We start from the raw sequence: 27,151 nt of genomic DNA, 5'->3' as shown, positions 1-27,151 counted from the left end.
GGTGGGCATACTCTAAGTGCGCATAACTTGGGCCTTCAATCAGTCACACACACTTTGCATGTTCCCCACCAGGCTGTAACACAGACCCTGGTGGGGAGCATGCACAGGCATCCAGTCCCAGTATGAGCGCCGAACCGTGGTGCTCAGACCAATCACAACAATGCATTGCAACGTTGTGATTGGCTATGGGGAACCTGTGTGCTTCCTGCTTCTGGGACCAAAGCTGAGGAGAGACAGCGGCTGTGGAAAGGTAAGTGTTTATTTAAATTTGCATTTTTTGCCCCCCCCCACCCCCGTTCCCTGCCAGCCGCCAATGCATTAGACGTAGAATTGAGACTATGTTGCTAAGGGTATACACTGTATCCTGAAGTCATGGAAAGTCAAAACATTTCACACATGGCATTGGTCCACTATTATGTTAAAATATGACATTCAGTTAATTAATCAGCATGGTTATTTTGTTCACTTTAAACTGTGTATTTTTGTTAAGAAATATACCTTGTGAAATTCTTTAGATTAGGGAAAAGTTTCGTTGGTGATTTGTGCATACTGATATGTGCCATAGACACCTTATTTGTAATGCATGTGTTTACGTAAGTTTCTGTGTAAGTTAACTTCTTTTGTTCGGGAATTGAAGTTTACATAATGGTTGTGGTGTGCTGAAGGCTTAGTACTGTAATACAGTATGGTAAGTTTAAATTATTCACCTATTGTGGCAGTGCAGTGTAAGCCTATACTTTCGACTACATATGTTTTGGTATCTGTAGTCTGGTTAGAAGTTGGGGGACAATCGTGTAGTACCCATCTGTGTGTCATTTCTTAGAAAGATGTCGGTTGTGCATGTTCAAGTGTTGCAGTTGAGGGGAAGAGTAGTACTGGGACAGATATGGGTGTAGTGCACCTGTATACGTGTTTGTGAACTGAGGAAACAACAGTACCCTATTGCTAGAGGATGTGTGGGAAAGTATTGTTTGGTGTTCTAGGTTGGGCAAGAGTAGTACACTGTTGAAAGAAGTTGTATGGAGTAGCACCCCACTGGTGCGAAATGGGAGAGAAAAAGTACCATGCTGCAAGATGTTGCAACATACTCAAGGAGTGGAAATGTGGGAAAGTGTAGTGCCCTTTAGTATTGTGCGTGATCGCCACAAGTTTCACCTGAGGGTGCTCTGGAGCCAGTCGTCATTCTGTACAAATAGGAAGAGTTGATTTTTGATGTAGCTCTATTGTGTTGTAGGTGAGTACTTTTTACCTGCTGACATGGCCTGGTGTCATTGTTTGTACTACTGGGCTGCCCTAGTGTTTGATTGTTATGTCAATAATCTTTCAATATGCTTCTACTGGAGTGTGTCATCACTCTGTTTGGAAGGCGTCCTGACTTTTTCTGGTGCAGTTTCCAGAAGGTGTGGTAGGTACTGGGTGCATATTATGAGTTTTCTTCTGCCGGGCATATGTTTATGTTGGTTTCAACAGCTACTGTGATTGAGTGTGGTATGTCTAGGAATGCTTGGCTGTACTTTTGTGTGTGAGTGTATGGTAGAGTATGTGTTTCTTGTGAGTATGTGTGTTGGTTGTGGGAGATGGAGAAGGTGTGAACGTTTGTAATGCTGTGTAGTTTAACAAAGTGATTTGGATGTTTGGGGACATTGTGTTTGCGTGTATTTTTATTGGCAGACTATTGGTCAAAGGAATTTCGAATTGAGATGATGTGTGGTTAAACTTTCCATTTTGCTTTGTTTTGTGCCTTGAATGTTTAGATTTAGAGATGATAGGGAAACCCTTTGTTGAAGGAAGCCGGTAGGTTTAGTGTTTTAGCTATTACGTAACTGGGTATCCTTACCAACATGTCTTGCATGCATAAATGTTGTGTGGTGTCATTATGAGTGTGTAGACTTATGGTGGTAGGGACTCACGTCTTAGGAGGTCCCACAACTTGCATCTTGTAGGAAGGTAGGATCCTTCTGCATGGTTACCCCCACTTTTTGCCTGGTGCTAAGCTGTGTTTTGACTAGTCTGACTTGGATCATGCTAATCAGGACCCCAGTCTCTGCTTTCTCCCGAAATGGTTGAGTTCAGTACTTTGGTACATCCCCAAATTGGATACTGGGGTACCCTTATCAGTCCCTAGTATATGGTACTAAAGTACCCAGGGCATAGGTACCCCAGAGGTCTCCCATGGGTTGAAGCATGTATTATTCCACCCATAAGGGACCATTCAAAATGGAACTACATGCCTGCCATTGCAGCCTGAGTACGTTGGTGCTTACACCACGTACTAAAGATATAGGTTTACTATATCCTCGGTCACTGCACTTTAAACCTATAAGTCACCCCTATAGTAGGCCTTTGCAATCCTGAAGGCTGGGTGCTTGGTTCTAGGTGAGAGGGTGCCCCTGCATGAGCAGGACACCCCCTCAGCCTACGGAGTCCATTCTCCCAGATTGTCAGTGAAGCAGCCATATACTATATAGAGGGACACCACTTAATTACGCGATGACCATCTCAAAAACGGCTGCAACAAATCCTATCATATTTGGTATCAAACATGAGGTATGATTCCAAGCACTGGAAGAGACCTCCATTAAGCTCTCAGTGTTCCCGGTGCCAACCTTCTAGTTCCAAACAGCACAAAATGGTTGCTGCCAACCAGAGACACATTTCTGCCCTCCTGCTGCTGAGCCAAGCTCGAGAAGAGAAACGTAGAACAATAGGCATCCTGTCACAGGGAGGTGTAACCACTTCCCAGACAGGATTTAGTGTTTTTGGGACCGGGTGGGTGTGCATGCCGGTGCCTGAAAGTCTGCATGAGCGGCACATTAGGTGTCCCTGTGCATAGTCCAGTTCAAACCAGTTCTGGGAATCGTTGGCTCCTGCTCTGAAGCGAAACAGGACAAACGACATGGGAGTAACCTGCCCCCTGTCCGGACCCTCCCCTGGGAGGGTCCCCTGAATCTTCCCAACCCTTTCCCCAGGGTACTTAAGGGCTTGCCTGGGTGTAGGTCCCTAGATTCATCCTGGGATAAGATTCAGATCAGACACCACTGCACTTCTACCGTCTGGGCAACCTGGGCTTCGCTGGGCTTTGTTTGGGCCTGACTTCATCTCCCTTCCAGTCTGCTGCATCATCTGTGCCTGTGCATCATACAGGAACCTCCAAGGCCTGTGAAGCATTAAAGACACCTGAAGGAATCTCCCTTGGAGTGAAGGAGTCACTCCCCTGCATTTGCAGGCACCACAACTAAGTTGAACGGTCTGCAGATACTGAGCTCCTCTAGACTCTGTGGGCTCTGCAACACAGGTGGTGATTCCACAGCTCCCGAGGCCTGCTCTACTCTCTTACCAAGTTTTGGGCCAGTATTCCTCGTGGGGGTTGCAATAACCAAACCCCTGTGTACCACATTCCACTTGCAGTTGCAAAGGCTGGTTGGCTTCTTTGCAAGAAGATCTTCGGGCTCCAAGTAGCCCCAACCTCGAGCATCTCCTGTGACCAGAATCTTCAGCCACACTGCCTTGTGTGCACCGTGGCCTGCATCTTTTGATGAGCTGCGTGAGGTTCTCTTGTGACTGCAGTGCCTCGGGCCTGTGGGTCCACTTGAGGGTCAGTTCAGACATGGCCATATGCAAATCAGTCTTGACCCTGTGTCTCATGGGAACAGTCCAGCCCGAACTCCAGTGGCGATGTGAGTGATTTTACTGGGGTGGCTTGGTGAGCAAAATAACGATGGATTAAACCCAGATCTGTGACTGGGGGTGAATGTTTTGCCATTGTGCAACATTCCGTCCATCTTCTTGTTTGTTTTGCTATTCACCCTATGTGGGAAGGGTATGCCCAGACGTGGGTCCCATGCTCACTGCGCCACTGGAGTCAAGCTATCCTGGCTGAAGATAGCCGATAGCCAGAAACCGGTCCTAGGATGCTTGATTCCAGTCCAGGGAAGACATGGCTTGGCAGTTCGGGCTGGACTGTTCCCATGAGGCACAGGGTCAAGACTGATTTGCATATGGTCATGTCTGAACTGGGGTGGCTTGGTGAGCAAAATAAGGATGGATTAAACCCAGATCTGTGACTGGGGGTGAATGTTTTGCCATTGTGCAACATTCCGTCCATCAATTTGTTTGTTTCACTTACATTAGTAGACATCATATACAAGGCCAGCCTTTCACACGTCTTCGACCATCATACAATGGTAGTCAATAACCTAGTTGTTGTCTTGTTTTTTTGTTTGACATGAGATGTGGGAAGCCTCATGATTTGACCCTTTGCAGAGTTTCTGTGACAGTAATTCTTGTCTTTGTGAGTCTGCATGGATATTAGAAAGTTTAACAGGTTATTGTAGGATCAATTTGTATGCTAGACGTGCTGGAGTTTGAGTAATTGTGAATGATTGTTCCTGTACATTTTATGTAGGGCTCCCAGTTTTATGGTATATATTTTTGGGCCATTTCCGTCTGAGTTTATCCATATTTATTTTTTGGCCATTTTATCTGTATTTATCCATATTTATTTTGTGTTTGCGTATAATTGAAGTTGTAAAACTGTACATTTCCATTTCTATTTAACTTACAGACACGCACTCATACTTTGATGTCTGTCATGTTTTAGCTATTTAAGCTGCCAAATATTACACAATACATACACTGGTAGATATTAGCACTATACCATAAATATATGTTAACATATTTTGTTATTTAAAGGCATTTCATCCTGTTTTTTAATTTCCCATGCTGTCCATCTGCTCAGCTGCTGGCCTATAATTTATGAAAGAAAGCTCGGAGAGTCACTTAAAAGAAGCAAAATTTTCTGATTTATCCACTTTTAAAGATAAATGCAGACAGAAAACACATTGTTTTCTGTCTGTATTTATCTATAAAAATCCGTAAAAACGTAAAACTGGGAGCCTTAATCATATGTCAGGGGATGACTGTTTATTGTTTTGTTGTTTGTAAGAAAGGGAGGCGTGTATTGTGTGTTCCCATTCCCTGTAGGTCTAAGCGGATATCTGGAATGCTGACAGAGAATGTTGTTATAGACAGTTGGAGGGAGAATGGAACCCTAACATGAACTCCCTGCTGATTTGGGCAGGGCAGGCCGTCTGAAACAATGTAGGAGTGGGTGTGTCAGTGGCCTCGACCTCTTATACCGAGACCCAGCAACTCCAGTTGATTTTGTTATGAAAGGTGGACTGGGGTCTGTGGGAGGAGTCCAGCAGCTTCTTTCTAGGTTCTTCAACAGTGTGGGTTAATGGTTTGTGCCACTGCAGTCCAGTCACCAGGCCCGGGGAGAATAAGTACGTAGGTGATAGAGTTTTGTATGAAGTTTTGTTTTGGCCAGCTGCAGTTCACAATGCCTTCCCTCGTGTGTAACCCTCTTATTCTCAGTCCTACAGTAGCCGCACACATGGCATTAATCTGTAATCATAAAATGTGGAACTGAGGCCGAGGCTAGGGAGATGATATGGCATCTGTTAGAAATGGGGGTCTCTAGTTATCAGAGATAGCTACCTTTATCGATATAGGGACCCTTGCTTCTAGTCAGGGTAAGGGGGATACACACATTAGATAACCCGTGCTCTCCCCCTTGGTAGCTTGGCACAAGCAGGCAGGTTTATCCCAAAGGCAATGTGTAAAGTATTTGTACGAACACTCACAGTAACACAGTGATAACACCACAAATGGACACCACACCGGTTTCGAAAAATTAAGTATCTTTATCTAAATTTTAACAAGACCAAAATGACAAAAATCCACCATAAAAGTATTAAGAAAAATTACTTTCAAAAGGTTTTAGCAACTGAGTCCATAGAAAACTATGGATGTGTGATTTCTTACAGAGTACCTGTTGTTGCAACAAAATTCACCAAGCCAAACAGCCGCAGTGATGGGAAGCATCGAAAAACAAAGAGATGCGTCGATTCCTGAGACCTTCGTGGATGCGTTAGGACAGTTCCACTGGACACAGAGGAGCATTGCGTCGGGTCCGGCCTGTAAGGGGAAGCGATGAGTCGATTCTGAGACGACTCCGATCTGCAGGTGATGCATTGGGGAAAACTTGCTGCACAGGGACGATGCATGGAAATCCAGGATGTGTTGGCAAATGATGCGGTGGCGCCAATTTCTTCAGCTGCGATCCCTCAAAGAGCTGGTTCTTGCAGTGGCGACAGGCACTGTGTAGGTTTCAGCAGCGGCGCAGCGGCGCAGGAATATTCTTCTCGCACCACGGCGTTGCATCGGAAAAACTGTTGCAAGAAGAACGATGCGTCAATTTTCTTGTTGTTGCATTGCTTTCCAGCTCCCAGTAGCAGAAACAACCTTCAGAGGCCACAAACAGCCACAGGCACTCCTGACAGGTGAGAGCTCCCAGCAAGGTGGTTCAGGGGAACTGGGGGTGAAGTCTTTGTGTTCCTGAGACTTCAAAACAGGAGGCAAGCTCTACTCGAGCCCTTGGACACTTTCCTCAAGCAGGGGACACAACACACAGCAAAGTCCTTCTCCTTTCCTTGGCAGAAACTGCAACTGCAGACCAACTCCAGACACACAGCAAGGGCAGTACTTCTCCTCAGTTTCTCCAGCTCTTCTCCTTGGCAAAGGTTCCTCTTGATTCCAGGAGTAGTCTAAAGTTCAGGGGTTTAAGGTCTCATACTTATACCCCAAGATGACCTTGTTCTCTTTGTGCAAGGGCCTCTGAGCCCAGATCAAATCAGTTCTGGGGGGGGGGGGGGGCACTCTGCAAGTGCACACCAACATCCATTGTCAGTGTGAGCCTTGGCTCCAGACACACCACAGGAGGCCGGAGCCAGCATTGTGGAAAGCAGACACAACCCTGTTCAGGTACAGGTGCTACTCCTCACACCACTCCAAATGCAGATCAGGCCTATTCAACCTAGTGCTAACTCATTCAAGAAAGGTAGGACACACATCAACCCCCCCCCCCCCCCGGTGGCTGTCTAAGAGAATGTACCTCCCCGGCCCCTGTCATTCCAAAACCAGACAGTCAATACACAAACAGGCAGAGGAACACAGAATGATTAAACAAGAAAATGCCTACTTTCTAAAAGTTTCAAACACACAATTTAAAAACCGACCATTGTAAAAGATGTGTTATTAAATTCTGAGTTCAGAGACTCTAAACTTTATTTTTTCATCTTATCCCTATGGGAAGATATGTTTGTAAAATGTTACAAAGCATTCCCCATTCGGACCTATGGGGCAATATAGCCTTACAATAGTGAAAAACAAAATTGGCTGTATTTCACTATCAGAACATGTCACACACACCAGTAAATGTCCTACCTTCCACATACACTGCATCCTGCTCACAGGGGTACCTTGGGCCTACCATAGGGGTGTCCTATATGTAAGAAAAGGGAAGGTTAGGGCCTGGCAAGTGGGTGTACTTGCCAAGTGGACATAGCAGTTAACAACTGCGCACAGACACTGCAGTAACAGGTCTCAGTTATCGTTTCAGAACTACTCATGTGGGTGGCACAATCAGTGCTGCAGGCCCACTAGAAGTATTTGATTTACCAGCCCAGGCACACTCGGTGCACTTTAGTAGGGAGTGACCAGTAAATCAAATATGCCAATCAGGTACAACCAATCATAATAACAATTTACACAGAGAGCATATGCACTTTAGCACTGATCAGCAGTGGTAAAGTGCCCAGAGTCCTAAAACCAACAACAACAGGCCAGGAAAAAATAGGAGGAAGAAGCAAAAAGTTTGGGGATAACCCTGCAAAAAGGGCTAAGTCCAACAGCATTCTTTAGGGAGAGGATGTGGTGAAAGGGCCAGAGCTGCTGACTATGGAGCTGGTAAACCGGGTTCAGATTTTGGCATAGGCTTCACATCCTTGATTTTGGGAAAATATCTTAATTTCGCCGTGCCTACAAAAATAAATGTGTCCTTGTGTTGAGTAACTGGTGCTAATGTAAAGTGCTCCAATACCTTTGGGTGATGTTAACGCTATATAAAACTGCACCAAAAAAGTGACTGGTGCTCATTTAAAGCATTCAAATACCTTCGGGTGATGTTGGTGCTATATAAAACTGCACAGAATAAGTAACTGGTGCTAATGTAAAGTGCTCTGCTACCTTCGGGTGGTCTTGACTCTATATAACACAGCACCCAAAACAAAAAAAAAGCAGGGTTGGGGAGGAGGAGATGTGTGCAACAGAGTTCAATGGGGCAAGCAGCAACAGGTAGGAGGTGGACGGGCAACCAACAGCAAATGTGGGCTGGCACGTGGAGATTAAGTGATTTGGCCATAATCACAAAATGTGGAACAAAGGCCAATGCTAGGCAGATGGTATGGCGTTCTCTTGGTAGAGGATGTGGCACAAAAGCCACAGCGTCAGACTATGGAACTAGGAAACCATGGTTTGACTTTCGGCATCGTCTTAACATCCTTGTCTCTGGGCAAATCACTTAAGCTCCCCTTGCCTACAAAAATGAATGTGTCCTTGTGTAAAGGAACTGGTGCTAATTTAAGCACTCCAATACTTGCAGGTGGTCTTGACGCTATATAACACTGCACCCAAAAAAAAAAAAAGAAGTGTTGGGGAGGAGAAGATGTGTGCAATGGAGTTCAATGGGGCAAGCAGCAACAGGTAGGAGGTGAACGGACAACGAACAGCAAATGTGGGCTGCTACGAGGAGATTAAGTGATTTGGCTATAATCACAAATTGTGGAACTGAGGCCAACGCTAGGCAGACGTTCTGGCATTCTCTTGGGAGAGGATGTGGCATAACGGCCACAGATGCAGACTATGGAACTGGGAAACCCGGGTTTGACTTTCATCATCGGCTTAACATCCTTGATTCTGGGCAAATCACTTAAACTCCGGGTTCCTACAAAAATGAATGTGTCCTTGGGTAAATGAACTAGTGCTAATGTAAAGCGCTCCAATACTTTCAGGTGGTGTTGGCGCTATATATTAAACTGCACACAAAAAATGTGAAAAACAGAGTCGGGGAAGAGGGATTCTATGCAACGGAGTTCAACGGGGCAAGCAACGATGGCCGGGAGGTGGTTGGGCAACGAACAGCAAATGTGGGCTGCCACAGAGAGATTAAGTGATTTGGCCCTAATCACAAGATGTGGAACTGAGGCCGAGGCCCAAGCTAGTGAGATAATGTGGCATCCTCTTAGGAGAGGCTGTGGTGTAAGGGCCACAGTTGCTGACTATGGAGCTGGAAAACCGGGTCCGGCTCTCTACGTCAGCTTAACGTCCTTGATTCTGGGCAAATCACTTAATCTCCCCATGCCTACAAAAAATAATGTGTCATTGTGCAATGAACTGGTGCTAATGCAAACTCCTCCAATACCTTTGGGTGGTGTTGGCACTATATAAAACTGCACCCAAAAAAATGTGAAAAGCAGAGTCAGAGGAGGAGGGGATCTGTGCAATGGAGTTTAGTGGGGCAAGCAGCAACGGGCCAGAGATGGATGGACAATCAACAGCAAATGCAGGCTGGATTGGGCAATTTTTTTCTAGTTTCTAATGATTTCTTCACACTTGTGCTCTAAAATGCTATATCTGGATCCATTTTTTCAACAATTTGCAGTAAATATGAGATGCAAAATCCTCCATTTGAATGCATTTTTTTTAAAATTTTCTTGATATGAGTGAACAACCCCCCCCCCCCCTGCACTTCGGGGTTGCTCACTCCCTCATTATACTCAGGTAGAAAATTTCAGCCTCACCACTTTGAGAATCCACCAGCTGCCACCGCTCCTCTCGCCCCTATGCTGCTTCCATGCCAGATCAGACAAAAATGGCTTTTGGCTTACAAAGCACTAAGATGTATGTTGTGTTTTTCAGTCCATGCGACGCACCAACCGTGGAACAGTCGGTGGATACTTCTTGGCCGGGAGAAACATGGCGTGGTGGCCAGTAAGTATCTGACATAGCTGGGTGAGGGGGTTAAATGGATTTTTTTGAATCAAGCATTTATTACCAAGTGCTAAAGTGCCCTTGCTAGGAAGGCATAGCTGCTATAAAAATTACCATTATCATAACTTATGTATAAAGTATTTGAATGTCCTTCAAATGCAGTGAAATGAGGACCTGTACCAGACAACCACCAATTAGTCATGGGTGTCCTTCTTACCCTGTGCCTCTTCCCCCTCGCTGGAGGAGATGCTTGCCTTCATCTCTTTCACCTCAGGAGGATGGAAGGGAGTCCATTTGTGTTCTTTTTAATGCTTCACGTGTACCCGCAGTCTGCGATTTCTACCTCATTGACTCACCTGCATAATACCTAGCAGTTACTTTTTGGTGTGCATGTGACTGGACAGTAAAGATGAGGGGTGCAATTGGGTCTGTTATCCCTGGCCTGTGCTTCAGGCTCTGGAAGGGGTTTCCATTACAAGGAAAACCCAGACCTTCTCTGTTTATGTGGCAGTGAAAAGAAGCTGCTGTGACCCTTACAGCTACAATCAAGGCATTGAGTGCTATGGGTCTTGTTAGTGCTCAGACCCAGCAGGAACTAAAAATCTTCTTTTAAACGAGTCCCTGCCGAGCCCTATATTCATGTCCTTAACTCTACAAGTAAAAACACTAATCGCGTTCTCTACCATGACCAAAACCCTTAAAGAATTCAATATTAGCAATGCTGTTCTTTACCTTTCAAATATTTTACTTCATCTTGCCTAAGTGTATTTTTTTCTCCAGATGTTGGGTCTTCCTAGTTTTTTTCTAGCAACACATGAGTCTTGTGTAGGGCATACAGTGAACTGAGTCACCTGTATGTATCTGGTTGAGTTGAGGGTGTGTATGATTCTTCATTACAAGACACAATTGAGAGTTCTGGACTTGAGGAGGAGAGAAGCGACAAGTATCTCACAGTGCCTATTACAGGGTCATCAAGGTGTTCAGATTTCAAGCCCTTTTGCCAAACCCCATGTGGTGGGCACACAAGGCCAACTGGGCCCTAAACATGGGGCCTTATTTATGAAGGCCTTGCGCCGCCGGTGCGTCACTTTTGACATGGGAAAAAGTGACGCACCGGTGGCGCAAGGCCTTCATAAATAAGGCCCATGGTGCTTGAGGTCGTTTCTCTCTGACTTCCTGTGGTCTGTCCTACTGTGGCTCTGCAAACTGGGCCAAGCACACCCTGTCTGACGTTGGCTCTCATGGCAGCAAGAGCGAGCAGTCAAAAGCTTCTCAGGGTGGAAAAGTGAGTGGGCAAGGGGCCAGATGTGTGAATTATTTTACCGGTTGCAAATGGCCAATTGGGCCATTTGCGACCAGTAAAATGTATTTTGCCATTTATACAAGTCAAAATGTGACTCAGTACCTTGTTACCGAATTGCATTTTGCGATTCGGTATTAGGAAGGGGCGTGTTGAGGGCGTCCCTTCCTAATACCAAATAGCAGTGGTATGTATAAATGTTTCACAACCGTAATGCAGTTGCAAAACATTCATAATTTACTGACTCCGTAGAGGAGCCGGCAACCCATTTGCAAGCGGGAAGGGGTCCCCAAGGGATCCCTTCTCCTTTGTGAATGTGGGTGAAGCCATTCATGAGGAGTAGGCAGTGGTCTCGCGGATCACTTCCTTCTCTTACAAAATGTAAAGAAAACTTTTCATTTTTATGATGCAGACCCTTTTCCTTTAAGAAAAACGGGCTGCATCACAACAAAAAATATAGCTTTATTTAAAAAGCAATTACAGACATGGTGGTCTGCTGACCCAGTAGACCATCATCCCCGTGATTATAGCCATTCCCAATGGGATACAAATTGTGACCTGCCTCATGAATATTGATGAGGCAGGTCCGATTGCGACCCTTTGGGAAACGCAAACAGTGTCTGAGACACTGTTGTACATAGTTGTTTGCTATTTCCCAATTGTGAATCGTAAACATTTGCAGTTAGGAAATCTTAAGCTGAGTTTTTTGTACATCTCGCCAAAGACCTCTTAACTCAACAATCAACCAACACAAACAATAATGAATGGTCCAGTCCAGTGCTAAGCTTTTGAGTTAGTAGAAAGTCCATGTATGCATGATTGGCTCCATCCTTTTCACTCTTCATTTCCTAGTGTGAGGGGGAAGTCAATATCCATCTCAGCTCAGTTGAAGTCAATATCCATCTCAGCTCAGTTGAAGTCCATATCCATCTCAGCTCAGTTGCAGTGATTCTCTTCTGCTCAACCCCCAGAGAACCCTTATTCTAATTTGGAGTTGTTGCCTGTAGCCCTCACAGCAACAGCACTGGTAGAGTGCTGCCATATGCCCCAGATATGATGTGTCCTTTCCCAACCCAAACGATAGGGCCTCTCTGTTCTACAATGGCTTGCATTAGATTTATCCTTTTAGGCCTCCCTTAGTCTCAGACTGAAGGGTGTGCATCCTTTGCCTCACCACGTAATGAAATTAACAACACTTTCTCGTTTCACAGGTTGGTGCCTCGCTCTTTGCCAGTAACATCGGCAGCGGCCATTTTGTTGGCCTGGCAGGAACCGGTGCTGCAAGTGGACTGGCTGTTGCGGGATTTGAGTGGAATGTATGGAAGTATTCTAATGGTCTCTTATCCAGTCAACTCACTGTCAACCCAATTTACTCCATTAATTCTGTTTATAAGCCTTAGTTTCCAGCATTAACCTCTCCTTTGTCATTAATTGATGTTGTCGCTCAAGTATTCTTTGACTCTTGTTGTTAGTCCTTCATCCCTCTTCTAAATTCCTTGTACCGCTTTTCAAGCCCATTTCTCTCTTTTCTTCCTCTTGATTATGCCTGACTATAGACTACTAGTAATCCCTCCTGTCCCTCCCTCCAACAGGCACTGTTTGTGGTTCTGCTCCTTGGCTGGATCTTCGTCCCAGTTTACCTGACAGCTGGGGTAAGTCTTGGATATCACACTGGTGGGGGTCAATGGCCAAAAACGTGATGAGTGCAGTTCCCCTCTTTGCACACAGCTGTCCCCTACAGGGGGCATCCATCCACTCTGGTGGCTCTAAAGTATGGGGAGGGGAGAGCAGATAACTAAATGGTCCCTTATTTATAAGGTTTATTGAACCAGGGGCAGGCAGATGGCAGCCTGTTCCTGACCAAGGAAGACATCTATTTACGCAGAAGATAGGACAGATCATCCAATGACCTCCTCACTTCTGAAAATACTGTCCCTAGGATTGACCACGCATTACTGGGGCACCTCTTGCTGTATCCTACCTACGAAAGGATAGATTCTACAAGGCCTAAGCTGACTCTCACATCCACTCCCACAACTCTCAGGCACCTCCTATCAAAGCGTGCTGAGCTGGAAGAGTCCACCTGCAAGTCACCGCTGGGGAAGGGGGGGCGGCTATAGACTGGGGGCCCAGCAATTGGTGCAATGGAGGGACATGGCACGGGCTGGTTCCTGTTTGAGGATGCATTCGAACGTGCTCAGCTCCCTTTCATTATTTTGGTGACGTCACACCGTGTCACTGTGCATGATTGACTAGACCTTGTGTCAAATGGCCCACCACACAAACACTTCAAACGCTCCATGCAAGCATTCCGTTATGTGTTCCAACGCTCTCCAGTGGTAGATGCTGGGCACATTAATGTAGCCAAGAATTGTTCCAGGAATTTGAAGAAAGCATTGCCACACTAAGGAAACATAATGCCCTCTAGTGGCTTTAATGTGTCACAGTCAACCAACAGCAAACATCATGGTTGGTACATGTATGTTATATAATACAAGAGAGCCTGCAATCCCTTTATAAAAGACTCTCTATAATTTCCTTTATTGCAACTCTAGTCGCCTGTAATAAAGAAGTGATGTTGCTACTCAACTGTAACAAGTTATCACCTTGAGTTCTGGAGTCAAAAGGTCTACGGCCAGCTGAAGCGCGGTTCACAGACCATAATTACAGTGGCAGATTAAACAAGGAAAACTAGAAATGCTTTTCCTCCTTCTGATATCTTTTCTAAAAAGAAAATATGATCAGCAGAAAGGAGATGTTAATGGCAACGTGTTTATTGTTTTAACACGCTATAAGTAATTGTAGGAAAGATAGACGTTCTGCATGTTTTTAATCAACATAGTCTGATCCATATCTTTTTAAATCTGATTTACATTAAACTGATTCCAATATCTTTTTTTGCAAAAAATGTACAAAAAATTGCTAACTCTTTTTTTGCGTGTTTAATTTCACAGTACAGGTGCTGCTTTTATTTTTCTTGTCTGCAAGAACATGATAGAGTAAGACACAAAGGAGTTATGCAGCTTGTGGGAGCGGTGATGGCATGATCATGTATTATGAATAATAAAGTATCCTCTGCTGTACATTACGTTTGGGATAAAGTATCTCCTGCCATATATTATAAGGATATTGTAAGTCACCTAGGAGTTCCATGACCATATAGAGGAACAATGTCAAAGGCCAAGTTCCTTTATAAGGTAATGGAATTCCGAGGTAATTTACAATTTGATTATCAAGTACGGTAGGAGGGGATGTATGACGTTACAACGCATACTTTTACAACGCCTACCTTTACATCGCAAGTTTTACAACGCATACCAATTACAACGCATAATGCTTTTGGGCGCTGGAAAGTGAATAGTTTAATTTACTATTCCAACTCCAGTCCCCGTGGATAGTAGGGAAGGTGTTGGATAGTACATTAAACCTATTCCCTATCCTAGAGTGCCCCCCAGCGCTATGCGTTGTAATGGTTTGCGTTGTAAAAGTTGCGTTGTAATGGTAGTTCGTTGTAAAAGTTTCGTTGTAAAGGCTGTATACCGGTAGGAGGTACTTTATTCCTTATAATAACTGGTCACACCATCGCCTTTCCCACAAACCAGTTAAATCCTTGGTTGTTGCTCTTTCATATGAGAGAAAGACCATGAAATACATCCAAAAGGTGTTAGATATTTGTTACAAAAAGATATTACAATCAGTTTAATACAAGTCAGTTTTTTTTTATTTATTTAAAGGCACAGTAGCTCGGAATGTGTAAAAACATGCAGAAATAATCTAACTTTTCTATAATGACCTATGGATGTTGCCATAAATATCTCTTTTCTGCTTGTCACTATACAGCTAGAAAAACAGACCAAAAGTAAGAAAAGACAGGTTTTGTTTTTCTTCTTTAAACGGCTACTTTCATTATGGTCCATGACCTGTCTTTCTCTTCGGCTGCTGGCTGTGGCAGCTGGCATTGTGAGTCAAAACTCAACTGTAAAAACTTATAGTTGAGTAGCTACGTCATTTCTTTATAATAAGCGACTGGGTGCTTCACAAGTCAGCTATCATAAAAAAATTAGAAATGGGTTATATACAGACCTTGCAGAATCCCATGTACTGTAAGGATATTGTATGTCACTTCGGAGTTCCACGACCTATAAAGAAGCTGAGCCCCTGGCCTTGTTCCTCTTTGTGGTCATGGAACTCTTTGGTGAATTGCAATATCCTTATCATGTACGGCAGTGGGTACTTTATCCAGTAAATAAGGATAGCAGCATTTGTATAGCACACGTCTTACATTTGTAGGGTGCCGTTGAATTCAGACTATTGGGCACCTTGTAGGATTCTTACAGTGAGTAAGCAAGTAGGTCTGCTGCCACAGAGGTGATCTATAAGATAGACAATCTCAATAATCAATCAATCAATCAATTAATCTCTCTATTTTTTTTTAAACACCGTTTTTATTGCAGATCCAAATCTTACAGATATCATACTTTCATGAGCACTTTACATTACCATGAACAGTACCAATTATTAGCTCGGGTGATTCATCTACACAGCCTATGGGCCCACAACCCGGAGGTCGGGCGGTGTCAAACAGTTGTACACCCCTCTCATCGGCCCCTGAGCACTTTAAATCCTTGTGCTAATATGTCTGCAGTCTGCTTTTACATTTTTCGCCCCTCCCACTCCCTAAACCTCCCCTCTTCCCTTACTGCCCAACTCTCTTCTTCTCCCCAATGCCTACGCATACGCCTGGATTCGCGATTAGTGTATGTGTATGACCGCTGTCAAGAGGAACGTGTTATTCACAAAGAGTGTGCGCCTGGTGTGCCAGTGGGATCTTCAGTTTCTGAGTCAGTGTGTCCCTCTTCTTCCTCCTCCGTACCATCTCGGAGCGCTTGCACTTGTGCCTCCCATGCTGTCGCCCTTTCTAGCGCCCTTTCGTCAGCATTGCGTCGGGCTAGTTGATACCTAAGTGTGCTTTCGCTCGCCGCCCATTTAAGACATTCATTATACCACCGCTTATATGTGGGTCCTTTTTTTGATTTCCAATTCCTAGTAATTTCTCGTTTAGCCAGTATTAATCCCATATCTATAAACTTACTAGTTATCTTATTCTTGGGTGTGTGCGGAAACCAGTGCAGCACTCCTACCGCCTTAGTGTAGTGTAGCTCCCTATCCGTTGCGTAATTCAATGTCTCTCCAATCTTTTCCCCGGTGTAAGGTAGGCCCTATGGATGATATAGAAATGTATCAATTGAAATCGTGCATTTCTCGTGCTCTTCCTTGCTCGCTTCAGCAGTTGCGCCCAAGTAGTGTCAGGAATCTCCATCTGGAGATCCAGTTCCCACTTGGCCTTCAGTGTTAGTAGTGGCTTTAATGTTTCTCGTAGCATTCGAGAGTAAAGGCAGGTCACTGCTTTATAAGTGCCGGCCGCCATCATCGTGTATTGGCAGGCCATGGATGTGGCGGGCTCCTGCAACCCTTCTCCCCAATGCGCCTGCATGGCTCTGGTCACAGAAGCATGCATCAGATAGTCTCCTCTCGGCAGATCGAATCGATCCTGCAAGGTCTGGTATGGGAGTAGTATCCCGTCCTCATATAGGTCACCTAACATTTGTAACCCCGCATCTTCCCACCCCTGCAGTCGTGACCAGTCTCCTCCGTGAGGGAGTGCTGTCACCATACCCAACGGTATCTCTAGTGCGTAGATACGCCTTATCGATGCTCTCCGCCGTGCTCGATTCCAACAGAGCCAAAATGTCTGCTCCTCTATGGAGAGATGTCTGAGGAGGAGCCTCTGCTGCAGGGTTATGTAAGCAAGCACATGTCGGGGGGTACCCCCATCCCTTTCTAGTTCTGGACCCCGATACACCCTCGCCACCTCCTGTGTGAAGACCTGCAGCTGAGCCGCCAAATAATAGAGCTCAAAATCCGGCACTGCCATGCCTCCCTCGTCTTTGGGTCTAAGCAACGTGTCTAACGCTATTCTGCGTCTGCCTGTACCCCATAAGAATGATATCAGCAACGATCTCAACTGCCGAGAAAACGAGCCTGGAATCCACACCGGCAGCGTGCGGAAGTAGTAGAGGAGACGCGGTAGGGCTATCATTTTCATTAATGATATACGGCCCGTCACCGAGAGCGGAAGAGTGGCCCAGAAGGTCATGCTTCCCTTCAATGCCTTGATACAACGGCCCACATTGCCCTCTAGCATATCTGCCGCGGAATTATATACGTATACTCCCAGGTATTTCAGACAAGTAGGCTCCCACTGGAGTATCTGGAGAGGTGTGGCTCACTGGTTAGAGGCAGCAGACCTGTAAGCAGAGAACGGCCCGGGACCAGGGTTCAATTCCCGACGCGGCAGGGTCTTGGACCAGGGTCAACGGACTCGATAATTCTCACCTCAGTGCCTACTCTAACCAGGGAACACACTCGGTAACTCTGGGCATTAAGCTTGCCTCATCTCTACAACGGCCCCCCCACAGACGCCGGGGATGCCTGGTTTCACCCTGGAGATACCCAGAAAGGGACCATCTCACAGGGAAAACCAGGACGGGTTCCCCAGCGGTCTACAGCGCCAGGACACTCGGGTAGAGTAACAGTGCGCTTTACAAGTATCCCACATTTATCTGGAGATTCACAGGTCGCTCCTCCCCCTGACGTAGTGGGAATAAACAGGATTTGGCCCAATTAACCTTTAAGCCTGATAACGTACCAAAAAGTTCGAGAAGTCTTTCTGCCCCCTCCAGTTCCTCATCCGCATTCTCCAGAAATAGTAAGAGGTCATCCGCATACAGCGAGATAGCCTGCGGGTTCCCCCGGTAAACTAGGCCCTTGTAATAACGCCCCGCCCGTGCTTCCGCCGCAAAAGGCTCCATCGCCAGTGCAAATAGCAGAGGGGATAGCGAGCACCCCTGCCTAGTGCCACGGCCCACTTGATATTGGCTCGAAATTAAGGACCCTATCCTGACTCGTGCTTTCGCCGACGTGTACAACACTTTGGTTCAACCAATATACTTATCTCCCAGGCCGAAACGCTGCAAGACCCTGTAAAGGTATTCCCATTCCAAACTGTCAAACGCCTTCTCGATGTCAATTGATAATACCAAAGGCATGTTCGTCCCTGACAGTGGGTCCCCAAGTAGTCGTATCAGTCGACGTATATTGATAGTAGTGTTCCGCGCTGGGATGAAGCCTGATTGATCCCTGTGGATCAGCTCCGTCATGTGGCTCAATAATCTATTGGCCAGTATTTTGCTCAGGATTTTGTAGTCCGTCGTCAACATGGACAACGGACGGTAGGAGGAGAGTTTATTACTCTCTCTCCCCGGCTTCAGCAACGGGATCATTAGAGCTTCGCGCATGGATTGAGGTAGCCTCCCTCTCGACCTGGCTTCGTTGTATACCGCCTGGAGTGGCGGAGCTAAGTGCACCAGGTACCTACTGTAAAACTCTATGGGCAAGCCGTCCAACCCCGGGGTTTTGTTTCGAGCCATCTGCTTCACTGCACTCCCTATCTCCCCTAGTGTAATGTCCCTACCCAGATCGTCTGACTGTTCTTGTTCTAGCCGTGGCAATTGCAGTCCCTCCAAAAAGGTGTCAATCTCGCATTCCTGGCCTTCTGACCCACTCTCGTATAGCCTTTCATAGTACGCCCGGAATCTGTCCAATATCTCGGCTTGGGTATAGTAGGTGTTTCCCCCTTCTTCCTCAATGGCCAAGATCGGGTGGCTACGCCTAGTCGGGTTAGCCAGCCAGGCAAGCATCGTTCCCGCCTTGTCCCCCTGGCATGCGCCCTCGTCAGGTAGACCTTATGATCAAAGCTCCGTAGCCTTTCCATCTCAACCGCCACCGCCTCCTTGGCCTTGCCAACCACTTCTCGGAGCTCGGGATGGATAGGACGCGCCAACTCAACTGTCCGCAGCTCTCTCTCAGCCCTATCTAGGTCGTCCAAGACCGTCTTGCGGGCTCCCGCATATGTCCCTATACAATGGCCTCGAATGACAACCTTGAAGGCATACCACTCCATCGCCCTGGAGGTCGTGGTGTCTTTATTTTCTTCAAAGTAGTGAGTGATTCTCTCGCCTAGTGCTTCCCTGAACAGTAAGTTGTCTAGGGTATCGGGTCGTAGCTGCCAGGTCGGAACTCGAGAGATCTCAGTCATCCAGTTTAGTGTTAACAATAGGGGATTGTGGTCAGACAATGTGCGGGTCAAGTACTCGGCATTTGCCACATTAGAAGTTACGAGCGAGGAGCACAAAAACACGTCCAGTTGGACGTGAAGATCGTGTAGACTAGAGTAATATGAATAATCCCTCATTGTTGGGTGCAATGCCCTCCAAGCGGCCACTAATTCCCAACTCTCCTGCCATTATAATCTACGCTTCGCTAGCCTATGCACTGGTGATGCTCTCAGTGGTGGGTGGGATCTGTCTAATGCGGTGTCTGCCACTGAATTGAAATCTCCTCCCATGACAATAGGGCCTGCTAAGTAGCTCGCCAGTGTGCCTCAGAGTTTCACCAAAAAGGCTGACTGATCAATATTGGGCGTGCACACGCTGCATAGTACTATGTCTCGGCCTCTAAGTTTCCACTCTAAGGCCACAAATCTGCCTTCCGGGCCTATTGCTTGTCTAGTCACTTGGAAGGGAACCCCCGCCCGAATCCATATCAGCGCCCCCCTGGCGAATGCAGAGTATGTAGTGTTGTACAGTTGCCCTCTCCACCGTCGCTGTAGCGCTATGCCCTCCTGTTTCGTCAGGTGTGTCTCCTGTAATAGTGCAATCTGAACTCCTCTACGAACTAAATAAGCATGTACCTTGTGCCTTCTCGCCATAGTGTGTAGCCCCAGCACATTCCAGGTCACACATTTCAGTACCCCAGAACTAGCCATTGTCTCTCGCTAACCAATGCACAGTATCAACAGTTCGCTTCCAGGCGCGTATGGCGGTTTCCCACCACCCTACCCCCCCCCCATGCAACAGTTCCCCAAACCCCACATCCCTCGCCTCGAGCCCCCCCAACTACTCTCGGCATCCTCCCCCCCAGAACAGGACCCACCTTTACAAAAGCAGCTCCCATCCAAACTTCAACAAAAGGGTCAACTACCCCAATCGCTATCCCTTTACTCCGCAGTCTCCACTACGGTGGCAATTAATCTCTCTCATTAGATACACTGCTTGAATTAAAGGATATGACTGAAAAAGACAATAAATAGAAAAATAAAGCACGTATTCTGGGGTAACTGCACATGGTTCGTTCACATTGGACTGAGAGGCCTCAGCAGAGAATCAGGGCTTCTCTTCACAGTACACATGGGGTGACAGGCCTTTGTACACCAGTTCTGTTTGTCTCTTCTCTGCAGGTCATCACTATGCCTGAGTACCTCAAGAAGCGGTTCGGGGGCAGGCGGATCCGCCTGTATCTGACTGTCCTTTCTCTTTTCTTGTATATCTTCACCAAGATCTCGGTACGTCAACTCCTCCCTAACTTCCATCCAAACCCCTGCCAAGCATGCTGTGTGAAAGAACTAGGAAGGCTGTGAGCAGGAGGACTGGTGTAAGATCACGGAGGATTGGGGGCATACCAGGGTATGAGGTGGAACACTAATGGGGGCCCTCCTGAAAGGAGATGATACAAGAGCTCAGGATGGTGCACTTGTACTTATGATAGTGTGTAGGACTGCCAGAGAGAGGCGTAAGAGCAGTGGAGAGTAGTGTAGAGGCGTCGACGACTGGTTATGAAAAGCTGGGGCGTGGTGAAAGGAAACTACTGGATGGTGTAAGAATACTATTGGATGGTGTAAGAATACTATTGGATGGTGTAAGAATACTATTGGATGGTGAGAGTGTGGTATATAAATAAATAATACCGGATCTAGGTTTGACTAGGCATAGCAATAACAGATAGCTCAATAAATAAGAGTCAAGATTCGAGGTAGTAGGAGTTTGCAGGTTTATTACAGCATAAAGGACAGGAACAGGACAACCTGCACAGGAATAGGATGGCAGGGCCCGGCAGCTGCCGGGGCTGGATCTGGGATGAGCGCGCTAACATTTAATAACAATACTCGAACATATATACTAAAAACAGTTGCATTACAATACATACGATAGGCGGAGCAGTGGGTGTGGTCAATAGAAGTCGTGAAAGATAAGGGTGAAAGTAGGTGTAACAGAGGCGTATACATAGACATGTGATGTAAACGTAACGGAATATGTCATGAATGGGGTGGAGACATGGAGGGGGCTACCTAAGGAGCCGGGACCTCTAACCTGATGGTGCGCGCAAACTGGCAATGACGTGTTACTAGGAGAAGCTGGGGGCTACGAACTCTGTGCTAGGAGCAGAGACTGAAGTCTGGAGAGTCAGGGCGACATGTACCTAAGCAGTATCTAGTATCTGATGTTTAGAGAACATGTTGATAGAATCCGAAAGTTATCGGGGTAAAGGCTAACAGACTCTAAGACTGGTGCATGCATTATTCTACATGTAGTGCGTGATGAAGAATATTAAATGACCATAAATACAGTATTTCTCTTACATGGAGACGTAAGGGCTAGACAATGACGGAAACTATTGATGCGGTTCAGTAGCTTAGGAATGCAGAGAAGGAGGGCTGGACTGATAACTAGAATCATAACATACTCTTGGCAGACTCAGAGGCAGAGCCAGGCTGAACCGGGCACTGCGAGGCAGGAAGTAAGTGAAGGGTCAGGAACACAGGTGGGGGCTGTATCGCTCCTCAGCGAGGCTCAGGAGACAGAAGCTGAATCTGGTGTCCAGGCCCTTTTGAGGCCTAGAAACGGGAACTTTACAATGAAATAACGTGCACACTGGGAAACGTGGCAACGTAGCTTTACATAGGCCTGATATTCGTAGTATTCACGAGAACTGGAAACTGGCATACTAGAGATGGACACAACTGGAATTGCGTCTTTAATCGAACAGGGGGAATACATATGCATATTAATCATGCACACATAACATATGATGGAGGACGCGTAGGGACACAGAACATGGCAGAATTTACTTTTCCACATTCCCTCCTTGTCACTACGCTTCCATCAGGAAACATCAATATTCATGATACCATCTATTATTTCATACAGCATCATTTGCTCGTCTCGAATTTTCTTGGAACAGAATGTAGAATGGGACTGGGGACTAGGAATACAAGAGGTAGCACAGATGCCGCAAATCGCAGGGCCACATTGTATACAGAGGCAGCAGCTGAATATGATCGCTACTGCAATACCTAGAAAGGACAATACTTTCCATCCCCAGGCGGAAATTATATTCCAGAACCAACCGGACCATGTCCAGGTGCCTGGATCTTGGTGTAACAGATGGGCAATTTTATGAAGTCTGGTTATAGCTGAATAAACAGACGGCGCGTTATTAGGAATGAAAATGCAGCAACTAGATCCGATGACTCTACATGCCCCGCCCCTATCGGCCAGGATGACGTCAAGGACGAGACGATTTTGGAGCACGACAAATCTCATAGCAGATTGCTCTTCAGTTAAGTTACCTAGGGCAGAGGCAGTCTCATTCACTACGGCTTCAAGGGTTCTTGTTAACCTACGGATTAGTTTACTATTCTGGATAGGTCCTATAAAGAAGAAGAAACCTCTATTGAAATCTGTATACTGTTCTAGAGCAGTTTCAGTATAATCGACAATCGGGGACTCGATCTCCCTTCTATGTCTAAGGTGTACTAGATGTGTGTTTCTATGATAATCAGATGGGGCTAGGAAAACAGGTGGCAGTAGGAAGGCAATGTAACAGGTTCCCTCCCAATCGAGGGGCAGACGAACATATGCGGTCTGACCACAAATAAAATAAGAATGACGTGAAGCTTTGAAAATAGATTTCCCACTGTCACTATATTTGACAATAGTAGTACAATCACTATGTCCTACATGTACAGAACCATTACTTTGGACACATAATTCGCCTTTGACTGGTAATATTGAAATAGCAGGTAAGTCTGGAGCAGTATCAGACTGAACATTCAGGACCATGAAATTCGAAGAATAATTACCTAAATTGTAAACTTCGTTTTCTAGATCTAACCCTGTTCTGTGGGGAAGACCTTGCTTGTCTGGAAAACATGTACTGTTAAGAAAAGACATATCTGTTGAGGATGACGTTAACGTGGACCATGCTCCACACGAACCATTATGTGAAAAGGGATACGGAAAGAGTGGCAGAACTCCCTTCGGTGTCTGGAAAGGGGGGAGTCGACCACACACCCAACAATTAGTGGCATTGCTGGTCTGGTGTGAATAATGTAACATGCGGATAAAAGAATTGTTACGCATAGCGAGGCGATAAGAGAGTTCATGAGGAGGCAGATCACTAAACGTGTGCTCTACTGTAACATTAGAAGACATATTTACATGGGAAACTGGAAAATACAGATAAAATGCATAACTGGTGCAGGAAATCATAATGCTGAGAAATAATATGAAACTTAGAAAAACGATACATCGGATTGAGTTTTGACTAACTCTCTCACTATGGGGGTCTATTTTATACATGTCAGAAACCGGTCTAACCGTTTCACCTAGGGGAGGACTTAGACAATCAAACTGGCTGACTTATTTTACTAGACCTTAACTTTTTCTTATACTCCTGTTGCGGAGTTGTCTCTAACAGGGAGGGTGCAGTATCAGTGTCTTTTGCGGGACAGTCCTTAAGAATAGTACTTTGGCAGTCCTTTAAATGCTCGGAAATGTTCTTTGAAACGGGCTTCAATCCATAAAATTTTTTGATGTGCGAAAGATGCACCCAGCCTTTTCTTCCCTCCAACTTCACGGCTGTACGGGTGGCCAGGAGGACCTGTCGGGGCTCCTTCCAGCGAGGCTCCAGCGGACTTGAACGATCAAAGTTTCGCACTAGGACCATGGATCCGGGAACGATTTCATGCGGTGCCACCTCGGTATTGTCTGGAAATGCGGCGGCAACCTGTGAACGACAAGAGTTGAGGGCAGACATCAAGGAAGCTAGGTAATCTGTCAGCATATTACTTGAAACATCGGTAATACTTCGGGGTCTAGGTGTACCCCACATGTTAGGGGGGCGGCCGAATACGACCTCGTACGGGGACAGACCTGATCTGGAATGTGCGACCATGCGCATGTAAAACAAAGCAACTGGCAGAGCTACTAGCCAGTCTACACCTTTTTCTTGACATACTTTTGCAATTCGGATTTTCAGGGTCTGATTATGTCTCTCTACGAGACCGGCTGCTTCAGGATGGCGTACACAATGGAACTTCCACTGGTACCCTAACAACAGGGAAACATGTTTCATCAACTCAGATGAGAATGGCTGGCCGTTATCAGAATATACGACTCTAGGGAGTCCATAACGGGGGAAGAACTCACGAACCAACTGCTTGGCAGTAGTCGTGGCTGTGTAATCTGGGACTGGATATGCTTCTGTCCACCTGGACAAAGCGCATACAACTACGAGGACATACTTGAAACCTCGACATCGCTCCATCTGAATGTAATCCATCTGGAGGACTTCAAAAGGGTGGTCAGGGGGCTGGAATCCACCTTGTTCCACCGGCACACTTTTACCTGGATTAAACTGGCAACATATCATACAGGTACGGACTTTCTGCTTGGCTGCAGCTCGTAAATGCTTGTTGAACCAAATATTCTGGATACTGTCTAACATTGCTTTTTCTCCTAAATGTGCTGGACTATGTGCGGTATTAATAATAACTTGAACCATAGAGTCGGGGAGAAACCATGTGGCTCTACCCTTCGTCAACCATCCTTGATCTGTCTGGACCCCTCCTTGTTCGGACCATTTCTTAATTTCATCGGGAGTAGCATGTAACTGTATATCTATGACATCTTGAGTAGGGTCCTTAACTGTCATAAAGGTAGTCGGATCTGGAATATGTGTCTGTGTCGGGTTAGCTGAAATGTCTGGAGCCTGTGCTGTAAGCTTGGCTGTGCGATCTGCTAGATCATTACCCTGGGAAATAGTGTCAGTAACTTTCGTATGTGCTTTGCACTTCATGATAGCAATAGATGTCGGTAAATGTATGGCATCTAACAGAGTCTGAATAAGGAGACCATGCTGAATCTTGGTTCCATGAGAAGTCATGAAACCTCTCTCCTGCCAGAGCACTCCGACGTCGTGTACGACTCCAAATGCGTAACGTGAATCTGTGTAAATATTAACTTTCAGGTTCTTAGCGTGTATGCAGGCTTGAGTCAGAGCAACTAGCTCTGCTGCTTGAGCAGACAGGGTGTCAATACGGTGTGTTTCAATAACTTCAGTGTCAGTAGTCACTGCATACGCGGCTACTAGTTCTCCTGTACTTGTTCTCATGCATGAACCATCCACATAAAGTGTCAGGTCGGGATCTGGTAATGGAATATCTGTCAGATCTTGTCTTGGCTTTGTCATAATGTTAACTACTTCCACACAGTCGTGTGTGGCAGAATTTGAAGTAACTGACGGTAACAGTGTAGCAGGATTTAGAACGTTGCAGCGTCTGATCTCTATGTGTGGCTGGAACAGTGTCAATTCATAACCTGTTAAACGTGCAATTGTCAAGTGCTGAGTTTGTGTTCGGTTTAAAAGAACTTCCACGGAGTGTGGAACTTGTACTGTCAGGGAGTGTCCTAACACTATGGAATCACTTTGTCTGATAGCTAGTGCTGTGGCTGCAACTGACTTGAGGCACGCAGGCAGAGCCTGGGCTACAGGATCTAATGTGCTCGAAAAATAAGCACAAGGCTTGTATTGTCCTGCTTGATCTTGTGTGAGGACAGATAATGCTGTACCTTCGCGTTCTGTGACGAAAAGTGTAAAAGGCTTACTGTAGTTCGGTGTTGCTAGAACTGGAGCTTGACATAAAGCTTTCTTTAACTCATTGAAACTAAGTGTATGTTCAGATGTCCAAGGGAGGACAGTCGATACGGCTGCCTCTTGTGTCGTTAACTGTATCAGTGGTTTAGCTAGAAATGCATACTGAGGAATCCATTGTCTGCAATAAGAAGTAAGGCCGATAAAAGCACGTACCTCCTTCTGGGTCTTGGGCTGAGGAAGACTCGCTATTAACTGGATACGATCTGGTGTCAACTGCCTACCCCACTTGGACAGTAAGTGGCCTAAATAGATCACTTGCTGGACACAGAATTGAAGCTTAGAAGGGGACACCTTGTGCCCCATCTCGGCTAGGAAATACAAGACTGTAAGTGATGCTCGTTCGCAAGCATGTTCAGAACGGGCTGTGATCAGTAGATCATCGACATATTGGAGCAGGGCAGTGTCAGTTGGCATGTGAATGTTGTCTAGTTGTCTCTTGAGTGCTTGACTGTAAATACTAGGACTTTCTGTGAAACCTTGAGGAGCGCGTGTGAACATATAACTCCTTCCATTTAAACAAAATCCGAAAAGAAACTGGCTGTCTGGATGAATGGGGACACTGAAAAACGCGTTCTTGAGGTCTATGACTGTGAAAAATGAAGCTTCTGAATCAATGGCTGTCAATAGGGATGAGATATCTGGGACAACTGGGTACTGGGGAATAATACATTTATTGAGTTCTCGTAGGTCAATCACTAATCGATATACTGGAGGTGCATTTGGATCAGTACGTTTCATGACAGGAATGATCGGAGAATTACATACGTTGGAGTCAGTTTCTACAACTACTCCTTGAGCCATGAGCTCGTCAATAATTTTGGATAAGGCTGCTACAGCCTCAGGTGGCAATCTGTACTGTCTGATTCGTGGCAGGACTACACCTGGCTTGAGAGTCACACGATGGGGTGTGATTTGCATAAAGCCAACATCAGTTGGACCTTGCGCCCATAGATGCTGCGGAACATTAGACAACCTTGGATCAAAATCTCGTAATACATAGTGACCCTTGAAGTCACGTAGGAACAATCGTATTCCCTCGGGGGAACAGCATATAACTGCACCTAA

At 45.9% G+C, this 27,151-nt stretch overlaps 1 protein-coding gene across 1 annotated transcript in view; it reads left to right on the top strand.

The window, feature by feature from the left end:
- The window catches only part of SLC5A2 (solute carrier family 5 member 2), a 144,344-nt gene that overhangs the window by 42,752 nt on the left and 74,441 nt on the right, over nucleotides 1-27,151 (top strand). Inside the window, exons 2-5 of the mRNA XM_078650604.1 lie at nucleotides 9,820-9,891; nucleotides 12,403-12,507; nucleotides 12,784-12,843; nucleotides 20,550-20,654. Of these exons, the coding sequence (XP_078506730.1) occupies nucleotides 9,820-9,891; nucleotides 12,403-12,507; nucleotides 12,784-12,843; nucleotides 20,550-20,654 (342 nt within the window). The remainder of the gene's footprint in view (nucleotides 1-9,819; nucleotides 9,892-12,402; nucleotides 12,508-12,783; nucleotides 12,844-20,549; nucleotides 20,655-27,151) is intronic.

This window comes from Lissotriton helveticus, chromosome 7, assembly GCF_964261635.1.
Source record: "Lissotriton helveticus chromosome 7, aLisHel1.1, whole genome shotgun sequence".
Lineage (NCBI taxonomy): Eukaryota > Metazoa > Chordata > Amphibia > Caudata > Salamandridae > Lissotriton > Lissotriton helveticus.
The sequence above is the reverse complement of the archived record's forward strand: the minus strand, read 5'-3'. Positions and strand labels throughout refer to the sequence as shown.